Below are 26,133 nucleotides of genomic sequence, written 5' to 3'. Positions count from 1 at the left end.
CCTCAGCCTCCCAAAGGCACGGGATTACAGGCTGAGCCACCGAGCCTGGCATTCCAGCTACTTGGAAGGCTGAGGCAGAAGGATCATCTGAGCCCAGCGGGTCTAGGATGTGATGGCCATAAGCATACCACTGCACTCCAGTGTGTGGGATAGAGTGAGACTACAACTCAAAAAAAAAAAGTTTGTTATTTTAAGCCACTAAGGTTTGGGGTTATTTATTATGATACACTAGGTAAAAAAATTAAACCATGATCTTTATGCTGATCCTTTTGAAGACTGACTTCATTGAACAGTGTTTTCACCAACCAGGAATCTTTTCATCCTTAAATCCTAAGCTGAGAATTCTCAACTCATCAGAAGATGATGAGTTAGTTGAAACATATGAATACCAGGAAAGTCTACAAATAAAGGTTATCGCCACCTTGTAAAGATGACAGACATTGACACACTTTTCCAAAAGGCTAATAATGAGCATTTAGGAAGGTGAACCTGTACAGAACCAATAAAGAGCAGAAGACAATGGTCCCTTGAAAAAAGAATTTTGGAGGTTTCCAAGGACTTGAAGAGAGAGCTTATATGGAGAAAGGGGCCAAGAAACCAACCTTGTAGTTAGCATTTGCAAATTCTCTCCAACTACAGGTGAGAAACTGGGGTCAGGAATAGGTGAGCCCTCACTGATTTCCTCCAAAGGTGGAGTCTGAGGTAAAACATCAGGACGACCAAGGTGAACGCCTGGAAAAGAGAAAGAGAAGATGGGGTGGGGAAAATACACCCAAGTAGCAACGTGGCCATTCCAGGATGGAAGTGGGGAGTAGTGGTCCTGGCCAAAGTAAGGGCTCAGGAGGGAGGGAGTACCCAATCACATGGGGATCCCAGCCCTAGCGCTGACCTGGCTCCACTTCTGCCTTTGTTGTCACTTGTGCCTTGAGCTCCCCAGAGACCGACGGCTGGTAAGTAACGCAGGAGTTGCTGCTGGCGCCTGTTCGCCGAGAGAAAGACGACCCAGACCGAAACTTTTTGGAAGGAGAGGGCTTCACTTTAAAAGGGAAAGAGAGAGCCTACTTAGCACCCACCTCAGAAACCACCACCAAGACACAGATACAAATTGCTAGCGTCCCCAACACACACCCAAAGTTGTTCTTCTGAAAAGTGAGAAGAGAGTTTAATGTCAACAAAGGTAAGCTGGGTTCAGTGGCTCAGCCTGTAATCCCAGCGCTTTGGGAGGCTGAGGTGAGTGGATTGCCTGAGCCCGTGGGTTTGCAACCCGTCTGGGCAACTTGGTGAGACCTCATCTCTACAACAAGTCAAAAATTAGCCAGGCGTGGTAGCGCACGCCTGTAGTTCCAGCTATTTGGAAGGCTGAGGTGGAAGGATCACCGGAGTCCAGCAGGTCGAGGCTGCAGTGGCCACTGCACTCCAGTCTGGGTGACATAGTGAGACTCCAACTCAAAAAAAAACCCAAAAACAAAGGTAGGCTCTAAGTCTCAGAGGACAAGGTCTCAGTTTACCTCACTTTGGAAAGAAGCAGAAAATCTAGAGGAAAGGTGACACATTCACACCCCCACCCCACAACATGCTTTGTTTCCACCTGATGAAATGTCTTCTAGTTCATAATTCCTTTTATCTTTAATAGTATCCTCCAGTAAAACCCGACAAAGATGACGCTTTCACTCTCAACTTCTTTGCACATATGCACACATCATTATGATAATTTTCACTTATGTATCACTTTGAAATAACTGAAATGATTGTTCCATGTCCCCTTTGCCTCACTATGGAACTAACAAGAGGAGACAGGAAGGAGAAGATGCAATTTGCTGGTGGCAGCAGCATGGAAGATTTGAAAAAAAGAGCACTGGTGCTTCCCAAACAAGAAAGTTGAGGGAAGAGACTAAGAACATGTACTAAGCAGAAATCAGTAAATACTGATCTAGTCTGAGAACTCCTTTGCACATGGGACACGGATAGAAAATATAACACTGGTAATATCCCTGCCCCTCTCTATACATAAAATCTGGCTCACCTATCTCAGCCTGTGGCATAGATCCTATACCCCCAACTACACATTTTTTTGCACCCCCATCAATTTCCCGGAAATTCCCTCACCTCAGCGACACATGCAGGAAGAGCCGGGGGAAAGCAGCAACTTGGAAATGACTGCGACAGACAGAGTGACTGACACAAGGACAAGAAGCAGCTCTCATGGTATGTAGGTAGAGAAGGAGAGGCCTCTAGCCTTGGCAACTCCCTACACCACAGGTGTCCTGCTCCCTGTCTCTTGGAGTAAGGGAGCCATTGGGGGGGTCATCTGATAGAACTCACTTACAGGGGATCTTCTTGAACACTGTGTTGCACATGAAGCGCTGGAACCGTTCAGCATAGAAGCCTGGGCGATGCACCGATACAGTGTCCTGCAGAGCAGAAGAGATGGCTACAGAGTTAGAGGGAGGCGCTGTAAAAGGACCTTCAATCCAAGAGCAATTTTCCCCTACCAGAAGGGTAAAACCCACAGATGAAGTAAGAAATAAATGGAAGAAATTGAGGGGGCAAATCAGAAGTGATGGAGACAAAAGTGGGGAAGAGAGCCTCTAGCTGTTGTTACTTACCCCATCATGTACCAGGGCTTTCCAAGAATGCTCCAACTTCTTAACAAACCTGCCGAGAAAAATTTGTATCATGTAAACGCATAGTTTTTGAACAAATGACCTTAATACGTTTCCTGTTTTATGGGGCTAAAGGGGAAATGATAATAGAAAATCTTGAAAAGACAGAAGCAGTCAGGCATGGTGGCTCAGCCTGTAATCCCAGTACTTTGGGAGGCTGAGGAGAGAGGATTGCCTGAGCCTGGGGGTTTGAGACCAACCTGGGCAACTTGGTGAGACCTTGTTTCTACAGTAAATCATAAAAACTAGCCAGGCATGGTGGCATGCATCTATAGTTCTAGCTACTTGGAAGACTGAGGTAGAAGGATCATCTAAGCCCAGCAGGTCGAGGCTGCAGTGGCTATGAGCATGCCACTGCACTCTAGCCTGGGTGACAAGAGGGAGGCTCCAACTCAAAAAAGAAAAGAAAAAGATAGAAGCTGGGAGAGCACATCTACTGAGGTACACTGGCTTTCCCAAGAACAGGTGTGGCAGTGCGTGTTCAGCATGGAGACCACTGTTGCTTCTACTAAGTCAATTATTCCCCCATGGAAAAAGGAAAGTTTATATGTCCCTGGCAAATCAGGGAAAAGAATATTCATTATTAGAAGAGAGCTGGGAAAACACATAGAAAAATCTGGAAAGGGGTAGTTAAAATTGGATGATAATCCTCTGAATCAGTAAATCAAGTACTGTCCAGTCCTCATTAGGACCTGGAACCTAACAGGAAAAAAACTAGTGTCTACATTTCCAGTTGCCCCTCATCACCACTTCATTGCCTCTTAGTTCCACAGGCTAACACTTTTTACAGAACACAGTAACCCTCCTGTTTTTCCTCAGTGGAAAAGGGGAATATGTTTCCAGCTGTATCCCAATGTGGACCATGAGTCATCTGACAGGTTTTTCACAAAGAGCCAGACAGATGGTGTATTCTACCCTGGTGCTTCCAAGGAATGACTCAGCTTTCCACAGAAGGTATATATTATGTTTGGGAGGTGGTGGGGTATAAAAGTCAAAGAGAAAGGCAAAATCAAGGAAATAAACCATCTGAAAACCAATGAAGCAAGCAGCCAGACTGCAACTCACTGTTCTTCCTTCAGAAAGAACTTGGCAACAAATCCATCTAAAGAGAAATGTGAATAGTTATTTGTATCTACCTTGTCTCCTAACTTGTGGTCCATATGCTTCTTACCTGTAAGACTGCAGAATGTCAATGATGCCAATGTAAAGCAGGAGCCTTTCCCCTTTGCTATTCCGGGCAGGGATTCCACCCATGCTGGGAAAAACAAAAATGAAAGAGTAAGAAAATCAGTTGGCTAGTAGATAGACAGAGGCTTCTCTCAACCTTGAGTCGGATCAGGACATGGAACTGAGACCTAAACATAACTATAACTCTCATCCTCCATAAACTGGAAGAGTGAGATCTTCCTCCAATCCCGGGAATCACCCATTATAAACTTGTTGTCTATTATAATGCCTACCTCTCCCACCCAAACTCTACCAAAGAGAATCTAGAATTGCCACAACTTGGTAATTTTGGAAATCTTCCCTCAACTAACTCCAAACTCCCTTAGCACTTTTTTGTTTTTTTAAGAGACAGAGTCTTGCTCTGTTGCCAAGGCTGGTCTTGAACTCCTGGGCTCAAGTGATCCTCATGTGTTGGCCTCCCAGAGCCCTGGAATTACAGGCATGAGCCACTGTACTCAGCCCTCATCAGCACTTTTATATCTTTAAAAAAAATTAAAAAAAAATTTTTTTTTCTAATTTTTTTTTCAGTCTGCATCTCAGTCTGTCACCCAGGCTGGAGTGCAGTGGCACACTCACAGTCAACACAGCCTTGAACTGCTGGGCTCAGGTGATCCTTCCACCTCAGCCTTCCAAGAACTGAAACCACAGGCATGTACCACCATGCCTGGCTAATTTTCTGATTTACTGTAGAGATGAGATGTCGTCATGTTGCTCAGGGTGGTTTCAAACCCCTGAGCTCAGGTAATACTCTCACCTCCGCCTCCCAAAGTGCTGGGATTACAGGCTTGAGTCACTGAGCCCAGTGTTTGTTTGTTTGTTTTTTTAAGTTGAAGTCTTACTCTGTTGCCCAGGTTGCAGTGCAGTGGCACGCTCACAGCCACTGCAGCCTTGACCTGCTGGGCTCATGAGATTCTTCTACCTCAGCCCATCAAGTAGCTGGAACTACAGGTGTGCACCACCACACCCGGCAAAATTTTTTCATTTATTGTAGAGATGAGGTCTCACCAAGTTGCCCAGGCTAATCTTAAACCCCTGGGATCAGGCAATCTTCTTGTCTTGATTTCTCAAAGTGCTGGAATTACAGGCATGAGCCACTGTGCCTGGCCTTTCATATCTTCATTTATGCCTCCTAAGACACTCTTTTTGAGAATGATATAGAATACCTTAAAAATGAAACCATCTAAGACATTTATGATATTTTAGTAACTGCACTTACTAGATAGTTCCATGATGTAGAAAGGTGCTTTCCATAAAGAAGTCTATAAGGTCAGGTACAGTGGCTCAAGCCTGTAATCTCAGTACTTTGGGAGGCCTAAGTGAGAGGACTGCCTGAGCTCAGGGGTTTGAGACCAGCCTGGGCAACTTAGAGAGACCTTGTCTCTACAATAAAGAAGAAAAAAAAAATTAGCTGGGCATGGTGGTACGTCCTGTAGTTCCAGCTACTTGAAAGAACGAGGTGGAAGGATTGCCTGAGCCCAGCAGTAGCAGGTAGAGGTTGCAGTGGCTGTGAGTATACCACTGCACTCCAGCCTGGGTGACGGAGTGAGACTCCAACTCAAAAATAAAAAGTCTATAATATTCGAGACCCGTCTGGGCAATTTGGTGAGACCTCATCTCTACAACAAATCAAAAAATTAGCCGGGTGTGGTAGTGTACGTCTGTAGTTCCAGCTACTTGGAAGGCTGAGGCTGAAGGATCGCCAGAGTCCAGCAGGTCGAGGCTGCAGTGACCGGGAGTGGCCACTGCACTCTAGTCTGGGCGACAGAGTGAGACTCCAACTCAAAAAAAAAAAGTCTATAATAAACAGTTTTTGATAAAGTTCTAATATATCAAGTTGAAAGACGAGGGGAAAAAAGTTTTATAATTTTCAGAAATGTGCTCTTAGTGTAATTTTTATTTTTCTTTTTAAACATTTTTTAAGAAGTCTTTAAATATTGGGTAGCTTTCCTTCCCAAATGTACTACAAACCCCAAATTAAAGAAACCTACTGAGATTACAGATGTGAGCCACTATGCCCAGCTTAGAAACCTTCCTTTCCTTTTATATTAAGAAAGCTTGGCTGGGTGCAGTGGCTCATGCCTAAATTACCAGCACTTTGGGAGGCCAAGGTGACAGGATTGTCTGAGTCCACGGGTTTGAGACTAACCTGGGCACCTTGGCGAGATCTCATCTCTATGATAAATCAAAAACGTACCTAGGCGTGGTGGCGCATGTCTATAGTTCCAGCTACCTGGGAAGCTGAGGCAGAAGGATCACCTGAGCCTAGCTGGTCGAGGTTGCAGTGGCCATGAGTGTGCAATTGCACTCCAACCAGGGCGACAGAGTGATACTTCGACTCAAAAAAAAAAAAAAAGGAAAAAGACAAGAAGAGAAAGCTCATTCTTCTATTCCTGGGAGCTGTCTAGAATAATACAAAAGGGGAGGGAAAAAAGCTCATTCTACAGTTCTATAAGTATTGCTGTGAACTTAACTGCTGAATCAAGACTATTCCTTTCCAGAAGCTACGTTTCTTCCTCAAGAACAAGTGCTGTGAGCCTATATTCTCCTTCCCAGTGCCCCTGAACCCACTCACTGGTCATCGGTCTCCATGGTGCCACCCCGCCGAGCCTCGCCCTGGATGGATTCCATGGCTGTGGAATAGAGAGCCTTTTGGGGGGCTGGTCTTCGAGAGTCAACTGAATACTGTGCTTCAGCGTTTAAGGGCTCTCGTTGTGCGTGATCTATGTTATGGATTGACATCAAAAGGCTATAGTCCATTATCTTGAAACTCTGCAGCACCTAATGGAAGGAAAAAAACATAATCTGAGACTTGGGAGGTATGAGGATATTTTCTACAACTAACCACAGAAGTATCTTTCATTTTTCCTACTCCTTGAGAAAGAGTATCCTAACTTCCTCTGATCAGTTTGGAGTGCAGTGCCCGCTCCCGGCTACCACAGCCTCAACCTGCTGGGCTCCGGCGATCCTTCCGCCTCAGCCTTCCAAGTAGCTGGAACTACAGGTGCGTGCTACCATGCCCGGCTAATTTTTGATTTATTGTGGAGATGAGGTCTCGCCAAGTTGCCCAGGTGGGTCACGAACCCGCAGGCTCAGGCAATCCACTCACCTCAGCCTCCCAAAGTCGCAGGATTACAGGCTGAGCCACCGAGCCGGCAATACAAATTTTTCAAGTCCCACTGCCTAGCCCACAACACCTTTGTTCTTTCCATGAATCTTTTCATGAAAAGAACACTAAGTTCTCTCCAGGTGTGGTGGCTCACGCCTGTAATCCCAGCACACAGGTGAGAGGACTGCCTGAGCCCAGGAGTTCAAGACCAACTTGGGCACATGGCGAGACCTTGTCTCTACAATAAATGAAAAAATTAGCCAGGTGTGGTAGCGCATGCCTGTGGTTCCAGCTACTTGGAAGGTAGAGGCGGAAGGATCACCTGAGCCCAGTTGGTCAAGGTTGTGGTGGCTGTGAGAGTGCCACTGCACTCCACCCTGGTTGACAAAGTGAGAATCCAACTAAAAAAAATAAAAGAACACTACATTCTCAAGAGAACAAGAAATACATATATGTGTTGTATGTAATTCACAGTGAAGGTCTCGTAAAAGTAATTTTATGACAGGGCAGATTTGTTGCAGGACCTTATACAACCAGCTTCAATTTAGCTCAACATTTACTTAATCTCCATCAAGTGTAGACATTGTGCCAGCTTACAGGAATATAAAGTTACTTAAGAGAAACTTTTTGTTCTCAATGATATTATAAATTTAGAAAGTGCCAGGCTCGGTGGCTCAGCCTGTAATACCACGCCTTTGGGAGGCTGAGGTGAGTGGACTCCCTGAGCCCGCGGGTTCGAGAACCGCCTGGGCAGCGAGACCTCATCTCTACAATAAATAAAAAAATCAGCCGGGCGTGGTAGCACATGCCTGTAATTCCGGCTACTTGGAAGGCTAAGGCGGAAGGATCGCCGGAGCCAAGCAGGTGAGGCTGCAGTGGCCCAGAGCGGCCACTGCACTCCAGTCTGTGCGACCGAGTAAGACTCCAACTCAAAAAAAATTAAAAATAAATAAATAAATTTAGAAAGGGATAAAAATGTAATATAGAGCCAGGCTCGGTGGCTCAGCCTGTAATCCCGTGCTTTGGGAGGCTGAGGTGAGTGGATTGCCTGAGCCTGCGAGAAAACAGCCAGTAGAGACTGGAGCTAGAGGAGGGGAAGGAAACAAGTGATGAAACAGGTAATGAAGAAACAGAAGGAAATGGATCTAGAACACAAAAAAGACTGATATGAAATAAGCCAGAGTGTGGAAGAAAGAGGATTAAGAATTTCTAAGTAAGTCGGGCTCGGTGGCTCAGCCTGTAATCCCGCGCTTTTGGGAGGCTGAGGTGAGTGGATTGCCTGAGCCCGCGGGTTCGAGATCCACCTGGGCAGCGAGACCTCATCTCTACAATAAATCAAAAAATCAGCCGGGCGTGGTAGCACATGCCTGTAATTCCGGCCACGTGGAAGGCTGAGGCGGAAGGATCGCTGGAGCCCAGCAGGTTGAGGCTGCGGTGGCCGGGAGCAGCCACTGCACTCTAGTCTGGGTGACAGAGTGAGACTCCAACTCAAAAAAAAAAGAATTTCTAAGTAGATACAATTATTAATTGGTCATGGGGGCAGCACAATGGGATGGAACAGGATACAAGGTTAAGGCACTTTGTTGAGAAACAAAGCTGGAGAGATGGGAGTTAGGAAGTGGTTTAAAGAGCGTGCCAAACATCTGAAATCCCGGTTGAGAGCAACAGGAAACAGAATGAAGAGCAATACTGAAGGCCCAAGTGGCACTGGGGATCATAAATCTGTAGAGATGCCAGTATACATAGTTGCATAATTTTCTTCAGCAGCATTCAGCTTCCATAATATAAATTTGGATCTGGCAAGAAGAATCAAGATGTGATGAATGACAGTGCTGGTGTGAAAATAAGCAAATGTCTGAGTAGGGGGACTAGGCTAGCAATAGAAGAAAATAAAGCCCACTGGAGGAGGATAAACAGGGAGAAAGTAAAAATGTAAAGGTATGGCAATGAGCTAATTAAAAGTTATTTTAAATACAGTCTGGGACATATGGAGCTAAGGAACAAAGTCCCATATCTTACAAACTTAATAACAACTAAACTGGTGGTTTTTCTTACTCTTCTTCTTGAGTTGGGGACTCACTATGTCACCCAGGCTGGAGTGCAGTGGCATGATCATGATGATCATGGCTCATGGCAGCCTTGGGCTCCTGGGTTCAAGCGATCCTTTCATCTCAGCATACCGAGTAGAAAAAATAAAAGGTACAAACCACTATGCTTGGTTAATTTTTTAAAAAAATTTTTATAAGCCGGGCTTGGTGGCTCAGCCTGTAATCCCAGCACTTCGGGAGATTGAGGTGAGTGGATTGCCTGAGCCCGTGGGTTCAAGACCCGCCTGGGCAACCTGGCGAGACCTAATCTCTACAGTAAATCAAAAAAAAATTAGCCGGGCATGGTAGCATGCGCCTGTAGTTCCAGCTACTTGGAAGGCTGAGGCAGAAGAACCACTGGAGCCCAGCACGTCGAGGCTGCAGTGGCCGGGAGTGGCCACTTCACTCCAGTCTGGGTGACAAAGTAAGACTCCAACTCAAAAAAAAAAAAAAAAAACCTTTTATAGAAACGAGGCTTTGCTATGTTGCCCATGCTGGCCTTCCAACTCCTGGGGCTCAAGCAGTCCACTTACCTTGGCCACCCAATGTGCTAGGATTACAGGCATGAACTACTGCACCTAGCCTAAGCTATTTTAGTTGAGATTCTTGGTGTCTGAGAAAGTGGGGAATATGAAAATCTCACCAAACAGTCACGCTGCAGGGTCTTACAGAGAGCATTGTACATGTCAGCATCCAAGAAAAGACCATCAGGCATGTCTTGTAAAAAGTCCAGGTCTTTAAAGGTAGGAAGAGGCTTCTCCCGCTCTTTCTGGGAAGCCCGTCGTTTGTAGGTTGAGCCCTTGAGGTCATATTTGATATGCATTTTGACCGATCGTGGTAAGAGATTGTTCATCACCACAATTCGAATATTCTTGCCACCTGCCTGCACACAGTACAGTCCATAGAATTTAGGCAGCAAAGTCCGAGGGTTCTGGTTGAGGTTCTGAGAGCACAAAAGTAAAAAGTAGGAGACAAGTTAGCTGATTTTAAGTGAAACTCAAGGGCAAAACATGCCACCCATCCTCCCTTTATCTCTTATATGGAATTCAGACACAATCTGTCTACCTATAAACCAACATCTTATTTGTTTAAAATTTCCAAATGTATCTTATTTCAATGATTAGATCACCACTAAGCTGAGCCACAGGTCCTCCAACATAGTCTTCAGTCAGGATACCAAACATATGATGATATATTCCTTCAGAGAAGCTGAAGACTATATCCTTTACCCTAGGTATAGTATATTCTTGGGGGTTTTATGGGCAGCAACAAGAGTTCCCTACTTTTCTAGAACCTTCGAGTAATAAATTAGAGTGAGACTATATAAAGCACTATCAAGGGAAGGAATCCACTCATTCCCCAAACTGGCAGCTGGACTAAGAAGAGAAAACAAAAATATCTCGAATCTTGCTACTGGGTAGGTCAGTCTAAGCTAATTAAAAAGGACAGATATGCCAGGTAAGGTGGTTCATGCATGTAATCCTAGAAATTTGGGAGGCCAAGGTGAGAAGATTGCCTGAGCCCAGGGGTTCAACACCAGCCCAGGCAACTTGGCGAGATCTTGTCTCTACAATTAAAAAAAAAAATTAGCCAGGCATGGTGGCATGTGCCTGTGGTTCCAGCTACTTGGAAGGCTGAGGCAGAAGGATTTGCCTGAGCCCAGGAGGTTGAGGCTATCGTGGGTGCGAATGTCCCACTGCATTCTAGCCTGGGCAGCAGAGTGAGACTCTGACTCAAAAAACAGAACAGATAAACAAACCTCTGTTTTGTTTTGTTTTTTTTGAGTTGGAGTCTCACTCTGTCACCCAGGCTGGAGTGCAGTGGCACACTCAAGGTCACCGCAGCCCTGACCTCCTGGGTTCAGGTGATCCTTCCGCCTTAGCCTTCCAAGTAGCTGGAAATACAGGCACGCGCCACTACAGCCAGGTACATTTTTGATTTATTGTAGAGATGAGGTCTTGCCAAGTTGCCCAGGTTGGTCTCAAACCGGTGGGCTCAGGCAATTCTCTTACCTTGGCCTCCCAAAGTGCCGGGATTATAGGCGTGAGCCACAGGACTTGGCCTAAGAAAAACCACTTTTAACCACAAAGAAGCTAAACAGATGGGATGATAAGCACAAAAACGAACCATATCCAAGATAGAAGTGCTGACATTCTTTTGCCCTGCTGAAGATGGCCTCCCCAGCCTTGTCCAGGAATGGGCAGCACATGCTCCTCTCCCCCTTACCATGTAGTATCCTGGAAGCAGCTTCTGCAGAAACTCTGCCTCTTTATGTTGGACTGTCTTAATGATGAACTCGTCGTCACTGGACACATAGAAGAGGGAACCACTAGCCCCAGAGCTGCAGAGTTCAATCAGGGGCTCATTGCAGAGTGAATACTGGGGTAGAGAGAAGAGAGTAAGAGATTCACATACAGCCGGGCTCAGTGGCTCAGCCTGTAATCCCATGCTTTGGGAGGCTGAGGTGAGTGGATTGCCTGAGTCCACGGGTTCAAGACCTGCCTGGGCAACTTGGCAAGACCTCATCTCTACAATAATTGAAAAAATTAGCCAGGCGTGGTAGCGCGTGCCTGTAGTTCCAGCTACTTGGAAGGCTGAGGCGGAAGGATCGCCGGAGCCCAGCAGGTCGAGGCTGCGGTGGCCAGGAGCGGCCAGTGCACTCCAGTCTGGGCGACAGAGACTCCAACTCAAAAAAAAAAAGAGATTCACATACACTAGGGCCCAACACAGAAACCTACTACAGATACAGGGTTATTCTAATGAAAAACTGAAGTGAGACTGTGGGGAGAGGAGACCTTCCCTTGGGAATATCCCACTAATACTGTAGTCACAGGGTTCCGAGATCCAGAAACTTACTAAGTAATCATCAGGGCGGATGCCAAACAGCTCCCGAAAGTAGCGGAAGGCAACAGGTGCATAGGTCTTGAAACGGAAGTCATTGTAGTGATGAGCAGGTGTCAAGTTGCTCCCTTCACTGCAGGGTTAAATAGAAGAAGTCAAACTTCCCAGATTCTGTCATCCAGGGAGCCCACCTTATGAAGACACTCAGTCCCCCAGGGAGTCAGAGTGGGGGTGACAGTAATCCCTCCTGAGAGAACAAGGGGACTTAGATGAGTTAGTTACTTAGTAGAACAAAGGCACAAAATGGAGAGCAAGACATGAGCACAGGGAATCACACTGCCTCTCACCCAATGCATTAGGTTCTTTTTAAAGGGGTTCCACCTCTGCTGGGCTTGGTGGCTCACTCCTGTAATCCCAGCAATTTGGGAGGCAGAGGCGAGAGGATTGCCTAAGTCCAGGGGTTCAAGATCAGCCTGGGCAACTAGGCAAGACCTCGTCTCTACAATAAATCAGAAAATTAGCTGGGCATGGTAGTGCGTACCTGTAGTTCCATCTACTTGGAAGGCTAAGGTAGAAGGATTGCCTGAGCCCAGCAAGTTGAGGGTGTGGCAGCCGTGAATGTGCCACTGCACTCCAGCCTGGGTGACAGAGAGAGACACCAACTCAAAAAATAGAAAAAGTAAAATACGCCAGATTGGTGGATCATGCCTATAATCCCAGCACTTTGGGAGGCCGAGGTGAGAGCACTGCCTGAGCCCAGGGGTTCAAGACCAGCCCAGGTAACTTGATGAGACCTTGTCTCTGCAATAAATAAAAAAATTAGCCGGGTATGGTGGCGCATGCCTGTGGTCCCAGTTACTTGGAAAGCTGAGGCAGAAGGATCACCTGAACCCAGCAGGTTGAGGCTGCGGTGGCCATGAGTGTGCCACTGCACTCCAGCCTGGGCACATAGTGAGAGTCTGACTCAAAACAAAAATAAAAAAATAAAAAGGGGATCCCTCCATAGGTCAGAGAGTCATGGAAGCATCAAGAAGATAACACCTGCTATCCAAACTCTCCAGTTCCACATCACCCTGATTATGACCAGGTAAGGATTGAATAATGCCTAAATTGTCAAACCTGAACCCCTAAAATTACCCTGGGGTTGACATGGAAAAAAAATTAAAAAGCCATATTTTCTGGGACAATCCCTTGAACATTAACCTCCATACCTGGGGAAGAAGATACTCTCTACTACATAGAAGTCTTGCATGAGGACATCTCGCTCTGGTTTGGTACTCAGGCTCCCCACAGTGTGAGTAATGCCTAACTGAATGGCACCTTTCAAGGCCGATGAGGTTGTCTTTAAAAAAAAAAAAAAAAAAAAAGGAGAAATGAGAAGAAAGTTCCTATTATAAGTCTGACCATAGCAATAAAAGCTCAGAAGGAAGGATCTAGAAGAAACACTTGAAGGCAAATGCCCTCTTGTCTGAATGGTAGTTTGGACTAAACTAGGGCAATTCAATTTCTCCATCCCCATGCTTCATATTGCAATTAAACTTGGCAAAGACTGGAAGGACAGGGAAGACACACAGTAGCAAAGATGGGACTATATGAGCCAGTCTCATTTAGGGAAGGTTTCTCTCCTATGGGCATGCCTCAACAAGAGTTCCATGTCTGCATATGGAAGATACATTGTATTGAGAGAACAATCTTAGTTCTCACTCCTAAGGTTCCTGCCCCCAGAGTATATCTGGGGCCCTCCAAATACTTCCTTCATCTGATAGAGAATATAACTAGAATTACCCAATATTCTGATTTGACTCTTGGATACAGAAGCTTCAGTTTTCTAAGGAAGGGCCTGACTAGTGTCTCAAGGACAACAGAGTATCAAACAGAGCTCCTAATTGAAGAAAGTATGAAAGACTCAAATGAATTCTGAGAGAAGCACTTCTATTTGGAATTACCATACTATAGAGAGAACAAATACTGAGTGCTTTTTTTGCCCAAGCAACTCGTCTTTCTGCCATTAATGCAGGAGGATTATTTAAACCCAGGAGTTGGAGGCTGCAGTGAGCTATGACTGTGCCACTGCACCTTAGACTGAGTGATGATAGCAAGAGCCCATCTCTTAAAAAAAAAAACAAAAAAAAAAAACACTCAAAAAATGCCTGCTGAATTTACATGTTTGACATAGACCTCAGAGAACATTCTGGGGACAATCAGGTCCCTGAGAATGAGTCAGTCTACCCCTGCAACTTAGGACAATGAAATAAAATCAGAGAAGAGACACAAAATTTACATGGGCCAGAAATAGGACTAAGAAGCTTTCATGCCCTGTATCAGACAAAAAACAAATGCTAAATGGGAGGTTGAATATTGTAGTCCAAAACTAAAGAACTGAGATCACTCAGGATTCAAGATGCTTCTCTTCTATCTTTCCTTCTACAGTTCAATTTCCTCTTCTTGGCTAGTACTATTACCTTTCCACTCCATTTGCAACCTAGAACTCGGTTCCCCGTGGCAAGCTAAGAATGGCCTTCGCCAGCACAGTGGCTCAAGCCTGTAAGCCCAGCACTTTGGGAGGCTGAGGCAAGAGGACTGCCTGAATCCAGGGGTTCGAGACCAGCCTGGGCAACTTGGCAAGACCTCGTCTCTACAATACATCAAAATATTACTCAGGCATGGTGGCGCATGCCTGTGGTTCTAGCTACTTGGAAGGGTGGGGAGGAAATATCACTTGAGCCCAGGAGGTCAAGGCTGTGGTAGTCATGAGTGTGCCACCACTGCACTCCAGCCTAGGTGACAGAATGAGAATCCTACCCCCCCAACAAAAAAGAAGAAAAAAAAAGAATGGCCTTCAGGGGGTTGGGTGTGGTGGCTCACACCTTTAATCCCAGTACTTTGGGAGGCTAAACTGGGAGGACTGTTTGAGACAAGAAGATCAAGACCAGCCTAGACAACACAGCAAGAACTAATCTCTACAAAAATAAAAATAAAAAAATTAAGCCAACATAGTGGTCCACACCTATAGTCCCAGTTATTCAGTAAGCTGAGGTAGAAGGTTACCTGAGCCAAGGAGGATGACACTACAGTGAACCACGATTGTGCCACTGCACTCCAGCCTTCAGGGCCTAGTTAACATGTTTTTGTTTTTGTTTTGAGTTGCAGTCTCACTCTGTTGTCCAGGCTGAAGTGCAGTGGCACACTCATGGCCACCGCAGCCTTGACCTGCTGAACTAGGTGATCTTTCTGTCTCAGTCTTCCAAGTAGCTGAAACTACAAGCGTGTACCACCACACTCTGCTAATTTATTGATTTACTGTAGAGATCTCACCAAGCTGCCCAGGCTGGTCTCAAATTCCTGGGCTCAGGCAATCCTCCTGCCTTGGTCCCCCATGTGCTGGGATTACAGGCATGAACCACCACACCAGGTTATGTTTCTTCCTATCAGAGAAACAGTTTGCTCAGCTCAGTAAAACAGCAACCAAGAAGCCAGGCTCGGTGGCTCAGCCTGTAATCCCGTGCTTTGGGAGGCTGAGGTGAGTGGATTGCCTGAGCCAATGGGGTCTAGACCCGCCTGGGCAACTTGGCGAGACCTCATCTCTACAATAAATCAAAAATTAGCCAGGCGTGATAGCACGCGCCTGTAGTTCCAGCTACTCGGAAGGCTGAGGCAGAAGGATCGCTGGAGCCCAGCAGGTGGAGGTTGCGGTGGCTGGGAGTGGCCACTGCACTCCAGTCTGGGCGACAGAGTAAGACTCCAACTCAAAAAAAAAAAATATAGCAACCAAGAAATGGGATAGTATGTCAAGGAGACAGCGCTCTCTCTGCTAAATTTCTGGAGAAAGATAAGAAGGTATCACCCAGACACACCTTTTTATACGTTGTCTCTCCTGAGGAATCGACACTTCGGTGGCCTATTTTCTTGATGGCCATGCCAGAGGTATATGGCACCTAGAAGAGAAAGAATATTCAAGATTATAATATGATTTCCATGTAATATACCAATTAATTACCATGATGGTCAAAACAAAATAAACTGAAACACTCAAAATACCTTTTCTTTTTTTTTTTTTTGAGTTGGAGTCTCGCTCGGTTACCCAGACTGGAGTGCAGTGGCCGCTCCCGGCCATCGCAGCCTCGACATGCTGGGCTCCGGCGATCCTTCCGCCTCAGCCTTCCGAGTAGACGGAATTACAGGCATACGCTACCATGCCCGGCTGATTTTTTGATTTATTGTAGAGATGAGGTCTTGCTGCCCAGGCGGGTCTCGAACCCGCGGGCTCAGGCAATCCACTCACCTCAGTCTCCCAAAGGCGCGGGATGACAGGCTGAGCCACCGAGCCCGGCTACCTCTTCTAAATTAAGAACAATTTTATAAAATCTTCAGAAAATCTTGTGTAAATACACAACTATAATGTTGCTTCCCAATTAATTTTTTTTTTTTTGAGTCAGGCTGGCATGCAGTATGGCACTCTCACGGCCACTGCAGCCTTGACCTGCTGGGCTCAGGCCATCCTTTCACCTCAGTCTTCCAAGTAGCTGGAACTACACGCATGTGCCACTCTTGGCTAATTTTTTGATTTATTGTAGAGATGAGTTCTCACCAAGTTGCCCAGGCTGGTCTCGAACCTATGGGCTCAGGCAATCCTCTCGCCTCCACGTCCCAAAGTGGATTACAGGCATGAGTCACTGCACATAACAGCTTCCCAATTATTAAATGGCTAAAAGATCAAAGAAGATGGTCAGGCACAGTGGCTCACACACTTTGGGAGGCCAAGGCAGGAGGATTGCTTGAGCTCAGGAATTTGACACCAACCTGGGCAACACAGTGAGACCTTGTCTCTACAAAAACATTTTTAAAAATCAGGCAGGTGTGGTGGAATGTGCCCTTAGTTCCAGCCACTTGGGAGGCTGAGGTGGGAGGATTACTAGAGCCCAGGAGTTCGAGGTTGCAGCAAGCTGCGATCATGCCACTGTACTCCAGCCTGGGTGAGTGTGAATGAATGAAGGAAGGATGGACGGAAGAAAGGAAGGAAAGAAAGAAAGAGAAGTAGAAAAATAGCTGAGTGGTATGACGTGTCTATAATCCAAGCTACTTGGGAAGCTGAGTTTGGAAGATCACTTGAACCCAGAAGTTCGAGGCCAGCCTAGGAAACATAGCAAGATCCCTGCCTCCAGAAAAAGTAGAAATAGAGAAAGTAGAGAATAGCAACTCCAGAAAAAAGGATACACCTCATTTCACAAAAGCAAGAAAGGTTAGAAGTAGAGCTCCACAGCTCCCTGCTCCCCTTTTGTGTGTGTGTGTGTGTCAGAGTCCTACTTTGTCGCCCAGGCTGGAGTGCAGTGGCATGCTCACAGTCACAGCAGCCCTGACCTGGTGGGCTCAGGCGATCCTTCCGCTTCAGCCTTCCAAGTAGCTGGAACTACAGGTGCATGCCACTACTCCCAGTTAATTGTTTGATTCATTGTAGAGATGAGGTCTCACCATATTGTACAGGTTGGTCTCAAACCCGTGGGCTCAGGCAATCCTCTCACCTTGGCATCCCAGTGCTGGGATTATAGGTGTGAGCTACCACGCTGGCCCCAAGTAATTCTTTAGCCCAAGAATTAAAAGGCTAAGGCAATAAAATGGCTTCTCTGAGACAGTACCCTCAGTTTCTTGAAGAGATTCCTGACAACAGACTAAGACCTTGCTTTCCACCCACATAACAGCACCTAAAATACAAAAGCAGTAAGACCAGTAAAACGTGTCTAGAAGGCTAGTCCCAAGAGTCAAGATCCCAGCACAACAGATACAAAGGTACTCAGTACTCATGACGTCAATGTTCTCTAAGTTAATATGCCAGAAGGCAAAAAGACTAGTGGAGCTAAGATGTCACAATCTTAACATCTGATATTCAAGTTCTACTCTCCTTGCCAAAGCCCTTAGTACCAGAAAACCCTCAGTGTATCACCTGACAGATCTTGGAAGATATTCTGAGAGAAACGCCTAAAGTCTCAGGCCAAAGGGGCCACTATTCTGAGGCCCCTGTCACAAAATTCAGGAGAGAGGCAAGAAGAGAAGAGGATTAGGAAATATTGCATGGGAAGAAAATTAAGCAAAATGAAGATATTCTGCACAGAAAAGAGAAACTTGGGAAATTAACAGCTTCTGTGTGGTTAAAAGAAGTTCTCCATATTCACTGAAGGTACGGGATCAGGAGGCAGTAACAGCAAAACAGAGAAAGTAAGCTTTAGTGTCAGATAGCCTGGGTTTGAATCTTAGCTTTATTAATCCTACTTATTGGGTATTCCTCACTTTCCTAATCTGTAAAACATGGATAACAAAAGTATTTTCCTTACTAGGGTTGTCTGCAGTATTAAATAGGAATATCGATAAAACTTAGATATAGTATTTACTCTTTGGTATACATTGCATTTGGTACATTAAAATGCTCAGTGTGTGATATTGTTAATATTCATAATAAATTATAACAAAAGTAGAGTTGTATACTTTCTAGCCTACCAAAGACATGTAAGAATACTGTCTAGCTTCCAAGACTTAAGTAGGGAAAAAATAAAGATGTCACAAACAGTATTATTCTATTCAATAATTAAAGTTTTAGTAACCACTGTATCTATGAAACTCACCTCAGCGGCCACGGGTCTCTTGATTCCAGATGCTGGTAAAAAAAATTAACAGAATACAATTATTAGTGTGTATACAACATCCCACACAATCTCTGTCAAGCACACTGTTTATTTTCTTATCTATTTATCTATCTATCCATCTATCTACGTGTTCTCTATCTATCAACCTATCATCTATTTATTTCTCTACAGGGTCTTACTCTGTCTTGCAGGCTGGAGTGCAGTGACATGATCACGGCTCACTGCAGCCTTGACCTCCTGGGCTCAGGAGATCTTTCTGCCTGGCTCAGCCTCCTAAGTAACTTGGACTACAGGTGCATGCCAACATACCTGACTTACTTATTTCTACTTTTTGGTAGAGATGAAGTCTCACTATGTTGCTTAGGATGGTCTCAAACTCCTGGGCTCAAGCACTCTTCCTGCCTTGGTCTTCCAAAACAGAGAGGTTACAAGCCTAAGCCACTGTACCCAGTTTTGAGTCAGATTCTCACTCTATAATCCAGGCTGGAGTGCAATGGCACGCTCACAGCCACCACAGCCTGGACCTGCTGGGCTCAGGTGATCCTATCGCCTCAGCCTTCCAAGTAGCTGGAAATACAGGCTACCACACCCGGCTAATTTTTTGATTTATTATAGAGATGAGGTCTTGCCATGTTGCCCAGGATGGTTTCAAACCCGTGGGCTCAGACAATCTTCTCGCCTCGGCCTCCCAAAGTACTGGGATCACAGGAGTGAGCCCACCGCACCCAGTGAGAGTGATTTTTTTTTTTTTTTTTTTTGAGTTGGGGTCTCACTCTGTCGCCCAGACTGGAGTGTAGTGGCCACTTCCGGTCACTGCTACCTCGCCTGCTGGGCTCCAGTGATCCTTCCGCCTCAGCCTTCCGAGTAGTAGGAATTACAGGCATGCGCTACCACGCCCGGCTGATTTTCTTTTTTTTTTTAATTTATTGTAGAGATGAGGTCTCGCTGCCCAGGTGGGTCTCGAACCCGCGGACTCAGGCAATACACTCACCTCAGCCTCCCAAAGACACAGGATTACAGGCTGAGCCACCAAGCCCGGCTGAGAGTGATTTTAAATGTTCCTTCTTTCTTTTTTCTCCACACTCACAGAGGTCTTATGCATATTCCATTTTTGTTCTAGCACCTTTTCTTACTCATTTTCTCTGGAAATATAATTGTTTTTAATACATTTAACCATCAGAGTCAGACAGTCTCATTTGACACCATGGTTGAAAGACAAAGGGCCTGAGAGATATCCAAGACTTACTGAAGACCTTGGGGTTTGATCAATTTTTTCTTTTAGAGCTAAAAGTGAGCCAGGCTCGGTTGCTCAGCCTGTAATCCTGCGCCTTTGGGAGGCTAAGGTGAGTAGATTGCCGGAGCCTGCAGGTTCAAGACCCGCCTGGGCAACTTGGCGAGACCTCATCTCTACAATAAATCAAAAACTCAGCCGGGTGTGGTAGTGCGCGCCTATAATTCTGGCCACTTGGAAGGCTGAGGCGGAAGGATCACCGGAGCCCAGCAAGCAGGTCGAGGCTGCGGTGGCCAGGAGCTGTCACTGCACTCCGATCTGGGCAACAGAGTGAGACTCCAACTCAAAAAAAAAACGTGAAAGAACTTTTAGAGCATATCCACAGTGCTTTACTCGTTTATTCGTTATTTCACAAGAAAGGTAAAAAGTTGGTCTATGGAAATGAAGTCAAAGATAAGAAAATGTAATGTTGAAATAATTAAAAAGTGATCAGTGTGGGCAGAAACTGATTCTGCATTCCTACATCCTCATCCTATATTCTGCTGTAAACTTAACAGGAATTTGTTGGTATTTAAAATTTATTTATTAGCTGAGCATAGTGGCTCATGCCTATAATCTCAGGCTAAGGAACTGGGAGGTCAAGGTGGGAGGACTCCTTGAAGCCAGGAGTTCAAATTCAGCTAGGCAACATAGCAAGACCCCATCTCTACAATTTTACAAAATTTTAATTAATAGGCTGGGAGTGGTGGCTCAGCCTATAATCCCAGCACTTTGGGAGGCCGAGGTGAGTGAATTGCCTGAGCTCGTGGGTTCGAGACCCGCCTGGGCAACTTGGCGAGACCTCATCTCTACAATAAATCAAAAATTAGCCAGGTGTGGTCGCGCACACCTGTAGTCCTAGCTACTTGGAAGGCTGAGGTGGAAGAATTGCCAGAGCCCAGTAGGTCGAGGCTATGGTGGCTGGGAGCAGCCACTGCACTCCAGTCTGGGTGACAGAGTGAGACTCCAACTCAAAAACAAAAAACAAAAACAAAGATTAAAGAAAGTGACTAAATAACCATATCTATAGAAAATCTACTCTGAAAGACTAAGTCAACTCCTAAGGGTATGCAAGTCCATAACTTTTCATGATTACACTGAAGACACATGATGGACTCAGGAAGACATACCTTCCTCCCCTCATAATGGAGAATGTCGGCCTTTAATTGTCAAAGACCACTGAGATATCACTTTTGATCTAGTTCTGCTGAATTCAAAGGGAAGAAAGATTAGCCATGTTAAAGAAAATTAAAGCCGGGCTCGGTGGCTCAGCCTGTAATTCCAGCGCTTTGGGAGGCCAAGGTGAGTGGATTGCCTGAGCCCGCAGGTTCGAGACCCACCAGGACAACTTGGTGAGACCTCATCTCTACAATAAATCAAAAATTAGCTGGGTGTGGTAGCACGCGCCTGTAGTTCCAGCTGCTTGGAAGGCTGAAGTGGAAGGATCGCCGGACCCCAGCAGGTCGAGACTGCGGTGGCTGGGAGCGTGCCACACACTCCAGTCTGGGCAACAGAGTAACCCTCCAACTCAAGAAAAAAAAAAATTAAAAAGAGGAGGCCAAATGGGATGGGCCCTCAATAATATAAGTTAATACCTGAATAGAAAGATCTCAGTCTACATATATAGATTAATGGTGAGACAGCAACAGAGACAGACAAGATTAAGATCAAGTAAAGTTCTAATTATGATTAAGACAACAATGATCAAAGGCCCTCTGAACTTCATAACATAGCTGGGCTCAGAGGTTGTCACAGCTCTTAGTAGAAAGGTCACAGACCAAGCATCCATGGTACCAATAAGCAGAGCAACAAAATTTCCTTCCCTATAATGAGGCAAAAAAATGAGGAATAGATGGTTTTCATTCCTTTTCCCAAAAAATGAGGCAACAGAAATGTCATTTAGCTGTTAGGAAGATATGCTGCATAAAACAATCCAGAAAACTAGGGAAAAAAAGATCCATTTTCACTGCTACTTCTCTTCAGCAGAACCCAATAACTTACACCTATTCTAGAATAATTCATCTCCAATCAGGTTGACTTCTGCTGGGTAAATGATTAAGTAAATTAGGACTGAAACCCTAAACTAAAATCCTAAGCCCTAAAGCTTTCTTTCTTTTTTTTTTTTTTTTGAGTTGGAAACTCACTGTCACCCAGGATGGAATACAGTGGCACACTCAACGGCCACTGCAGCCTCAACCTGCTGGGCTCAGGCGATCCTTCAGCTTCAGCCTTCCGAGTAGCTGGAACCACAGGCATGTGCCACTGTGCCCAGTTCTAAGTCCTAAAGATTTCAAGGGACAATAAGCCAGGACAACTCAGATTTATGATTAAAACTGCTAGGCTGGGTGCAGTAGCTCAGGGCTGTAATCCCATTACTTTTAGAGGCTGAGGCAAGAGGACTGCCTGAGTCCAGGGGTTTGAGACCAACCTGGACAACTTGGCCAGATCTCATCTCTACAATAAATCAAAAAATTAGCCAGGTGTGGTGGCGCATGCCTGAAGTTCCAGCTACTTGGAAGGCTGAGGCGAAAGGATAGCCTGAGCCCAGCAGGTCGAAGTTGTGGTGGCTGTGAGCGTGCCACTGTACTCAAGCCTGGGCAACAATGAGACCCAAAAAAACAAAAAACAAAAAAACTACTTGGTTATCGCTTCTCTCCTGGTTTAATCACACAAACATGTAGCTCTAGGGCTGCTACACTCTTGCAAAATACCTACAACTGTAGGAGGACTTCACTGGCTGGTGTTTGGTATCAACTGCTTAGCTATCTCCAACGCAAAACTGGGACTCATCCCAAAAGTACCACAGCTGAAGCAGGAAGAAAGAAGATACTGGGTCAAAATAACAATACTCAGACCAAGTGATAAAGGGAGGAGGGGAATCAGGCCACAAGATTTACTCTTCCTTGCCTGATGTTTTGCCCCTATGGCACTCATCAGAGACCAACTACCAAAATGGAAGAGAAAAATGCCTAGAAAATTTTACCAATATTGCTGTAATACCCAGCTTGGTCTAGAAACCCAATGCAGAACAGAATGACAAGGAATCAGATGACATATGCTAAGGCTTGACCACTTGGCCCAAGTCATCCTGCCAGTGAGTTGTCTATTGAAGAAGTCCATGAAACTGAAGAGTCACCAGCACTGCACCTGTTTACCTCATGATCAAGCCTTCTCTTCTATAAGTACAGAAGCAGAATAAGTGGGAAGGAGAAGAATGGAGAGGAGAGGAGGAGGAAGACGGGTAGAAGAAAAAAAAAAGAAAACCAACTCACGAGGCGTGGTGGTTCCTACCTGTAATCCCAGTGCTTTGGGAGGTAAAGGCGAGAGGACTGCCTGAGTCCAGGGGTTCAAAACCAGCCTGGGCAACTAGGCAAGACCTTGTCTCTACAATAAATCAAAACATTAGCTGAGCATAGTGGCATGCACCTGTGGTTCCAGCTACCTGGAAGGTTGAGATGTAAGGATCACCTGAGCCTAGCAGGTCAAGGCTGCAGTGGTTGTGAGTATGCCACTGCACTCCAGCCTGGGTGACAGAGAGAGACTCTGACTTAAAAAATATAAAAATAAAAAGCCAGGCTCGGTGGCTCAGCCTGTAATCCCGCACCTTTGGGAGGCTGTGGTGAGTGGATTGCCTGAGCCCGCGGGTTCGAGATCTGGCTGAGCAACTTGGCGAGACCTCATCTCTACAATAAATAAATTTTAAAAATTGGCCAGGCGTGGTAGCGCGTGCCTGTAGTTCCAGCTACTTGAAAGGCTGAACCGGAAGGATCACCAGAGCCCAGCAGGTGGAGGCTGCGGTGGCTGGGAGCGGCCACTACACTCCAGTCTGGGTGACAGAGTGAGACTCCAACTCAAAAAATAAATAAATAAAAATAAGCCGGGCTCGATGGCTCAACCTGTAATCCCGCGCTTTGGGAGGCTGAGGTGAGTGGATGGCCTGAGTCCACAGGTTTGAGACCCGCCTGGGCAACTTGGTGAGACCTCATCTCTACAATAAATAAAAAATTAGCCAGGCATGGCTACACACGCCTGTAGTTCCAGCTACTTGGAAGGCTGAGGTGGAAGGATCACTGGAACCCAGCAGGTTGAGGCTGTGGTGGCTGGGAGTGGCCACTGCACTCCAGTCTGGGTGACCGAGTGAGACTCCAACTCAAAAAAATAAAAATAAAAATAAAACCCAACTCAACATGGCCAACACCCTTGCCAAGGTAATGCCAGCTAGATAATTTTAATTTTTTTTTTGGACAGGGTCTCACTATGTTGCCCAGGCTGGAATGCAGTGGCTATTCATAGGTGTGCTTATATAGTTCATTACAGCCTCAAAATCCTAGGCTCAAGCAATCCTCCCACCTCAGCCTCCTGAGTAGTATGCCACCACACCCAACTGCTAGCCAAATGTTTTCTTTTTGAGTCAGAGTCTCACTCTGCCACCCAGGCTGGAGGGCAGTGGCATGCTCATGGCCACTGTAGTCTTGACTTGCTGGGCTTAGGCAATCCTTCTGCCTCAACCTTCCAAGTAGCTAGAACTACAGGCACGCGCCACCATGCCTGGCAAATCTGCCAGACAATTTTTAAAGAGAATGAGATAAAGTCATCCCTATGGATAAGACTAGAATATTGTTCAACAGAAAATGTTTTCTGGCACCTCTGTGAAAAATACTATAGGTATGTATTATCATTTTATAATCCATATTCATATATATGATTATATATGGAAACGGAACATTAATCTTTTACTCTTCCTTAGAAAAAACCATTTCCTGTGAACATTTTGGAACCTACCTCTCCCCATCTAAGCCAAAGCTCTCAAAGGTTATTAATCAAATGGCTATATTATCATCAGTCTACACTTGGAAATGTGGCATGTGCTATAAGAGAGGAAAGCCTTTTACCCAACAATGGGCATATAGGCTGAGAGCCTGGATATGTAATACAGATGGTCCTAGGCCAGCTTCCTCTCACTGGCTCAGTGTTAATACATCTCAGGTCCAATTCAATGCCGAATTATTTCTGCTGTTTTCTTCATCACTCAGGCATCTCCAGACTCTATTTCTCCTTAATGCTGTCTGTAACACTAAACCTTAGTGTTAATACATTGTTTAAAAAGTTATTTCTCTCCTATGATCAAACTACTTCTATTTGTATAATACTTTGAAAGTTTACAAATATATCTTCCTTTTTTTTTGAAATCTCACTCTGTTGCCCAGACTGGAGTGCAGTGGTACACTCCCAGCCACCGCAGCCTCAACCTGCTGGGCCTCCAGAGATCCCTCTACCTCAGCCTTCCAAGTAGCTAGAACTACAGGCGTGCGCTACCACGCCCGGCTAGTTTTTGATTTATTGTAGAGATGAGGTCTCGCCAAGTTGCCCCGGTGGGTCTTGAACCCGCGGGCTCAGGTAATCCACTCACCTCAGCCTCCCAAAGCGCGGGATTACAGGCTGAGCCACCGAGCCTGGCTCAAAAATATCTTTCATTTGGCCTGCAAAACAATGCTACAGGGAAACATATATATACATATTTTTTTAATTTTTATTTGAGTCAGAGTCTCAAAAACTGAACTGCTGGGTTCAGATGATCCTCCTGACTCAGCCTTCCAAGTAGCTAGAACCACAGGTGCATGCCACCACACCCAGCTAACTTTTAAAAAAATTTACTGTAGAAAAGAGGTCTTGCCATGTTGCCCAGGTTGGTCTTGAACCTGTGGGCTCAGGCAATCCTCTCGCCTCTGACTCCCAAAGTGCTGAAATTATAGGCGTGAGTCACTGTGCCAGGCTGGTAACTATATTTTAAAAAGACACATAATCAGCCTGGGCAACCTGGTGAGACCACGTCTCTACAATAAATCACAAAAAATCTAGCCGGACATGGTGGCGTGCTTCTGTAGTTCCAACTACTTGGAAGGCTGAGGCGGAAGGATAGCCTAAAGCCCAGCAGCAGGTTGAGGTTCCAGTGGCTGAGTGTGCCACTGCACTCCAGCCTGGGTGATGAGAGTGAGACTACAACTCAAAAAAAAAAAAGCCAGGCTCGGTAGCTCAGTCTGTAATCCCAGCACTTTGGGAGGCCAAGGTGAGTGAATTGCCTGAGCCTGCGTGTTCAAGACTCACTTGGGCAACTTGGCAAGACCTCATCTCTACAGTAAAATCAAAAAATCAGCCGGGCGTGGTAGCACGCGCCTGTAGTTCCGGCTACTTTGAAGGCTGAAGCGGAAGGATCGCCGGAGCCCACCAGGCCGAGGCTCCCGCACTCCAGTCTGGGTGACAGAGTGAGACTCCAACTCAAAAAAAAAAGAGAGACATAACCACC

At 45.7% G+C, this 26,133-nt stretch overlaps 1 protein-coding gene across 3 annotated transcripts in view; it reads right to left on the bottom strand.

Annotated features, from left to right (window-relative positions):
• Nucleotides 1-26,133, bottom strand: part of PIP5K1A (phosphatidylinositol-4-phosphate 5-kinase type 1 alpha) — a 54,292-nt gene that overhangs the window by 8,806 nt on the left and 19,353 nt on the right. Inside the window, exons 2-13 of one of the 3 annotated variants that reach the window (XM_008071787.2) lie at nucleotides 18,539-18,570; nucleotides 15,779-15,859; nucleotides 13,136-13,266; nucleotides 11,940-12,057; nucleotides 11,310-11,462; nucleotides 9,727-10,026; nucleotides 6,463-6,668; nucleotides 3,835-3,918; nucleotides 2,607-2,655; nucleotides 2,327-2,411; nucleotides 890-1,036; nucleotides 603-732 (exon numbers count right to left, since the gene is read on the bottom strand). In XM_008071787.2, the coding sequence (XP_008069978.1) occupies nucleotides 603-732; nucleotides 890-1,036; nucleotides 2,327-2,411; nucleotides 2,607-2,655; nucleotides 3,835-3,918; nucleotides 6,463-6,668; nucleotides 9,727-10,026; nucleotides 11,310-11,462; nucleotides 11,940-12,057; nucleotides 13,136-13,266; nucleotides 15,779-15,859; nucleotides 18,539-18,570 (1,516 nt within the window). Of the gene's footprint in view, nucleotides 1-209; nucleotides 733-889; nucleotides 1,037-2,326; nucleotides 2,412-2,606; nucleotides 2,656-3,834; nucleotides 3,919-6,462; nucleotides 6,669-9,726; nucleotides 10,027-11,309; nucleotides 11,463-11,939; nucleotides 12,058-13,135; nucleotides 13,267-15,778; nucleotides 15,860-18,538; nucleotides 18,571-26,133 lie in introns of those variants that run through there. The other 2 variants (XM_008071786.1, XM_021719463.1) reach the window with 2 other exon arrangements.

The sequence above is a fragment of the Carlito syrichta genome, unplaced genomic scaffold (assembly GCF_000164805.1).
Source record: "Carlito syrichta isolate Samal-C Ts95f unplaced genomic scaffold, Tarsius_syrichta-2.0.1 Scaffold314725, whole genome shotgun sequence".
Taxonomy (NCBI): Eukaryota; Metazoa; Chordata; class Mammalia; order Primates; family Tarsiidae; genus Carlito; species Carlito syrichta.
The sequence above is the reverse complement of the archived record's forward strand: the minus strand, read 5'-3'. Positions and strand labels throughout refer to the sequence as shown.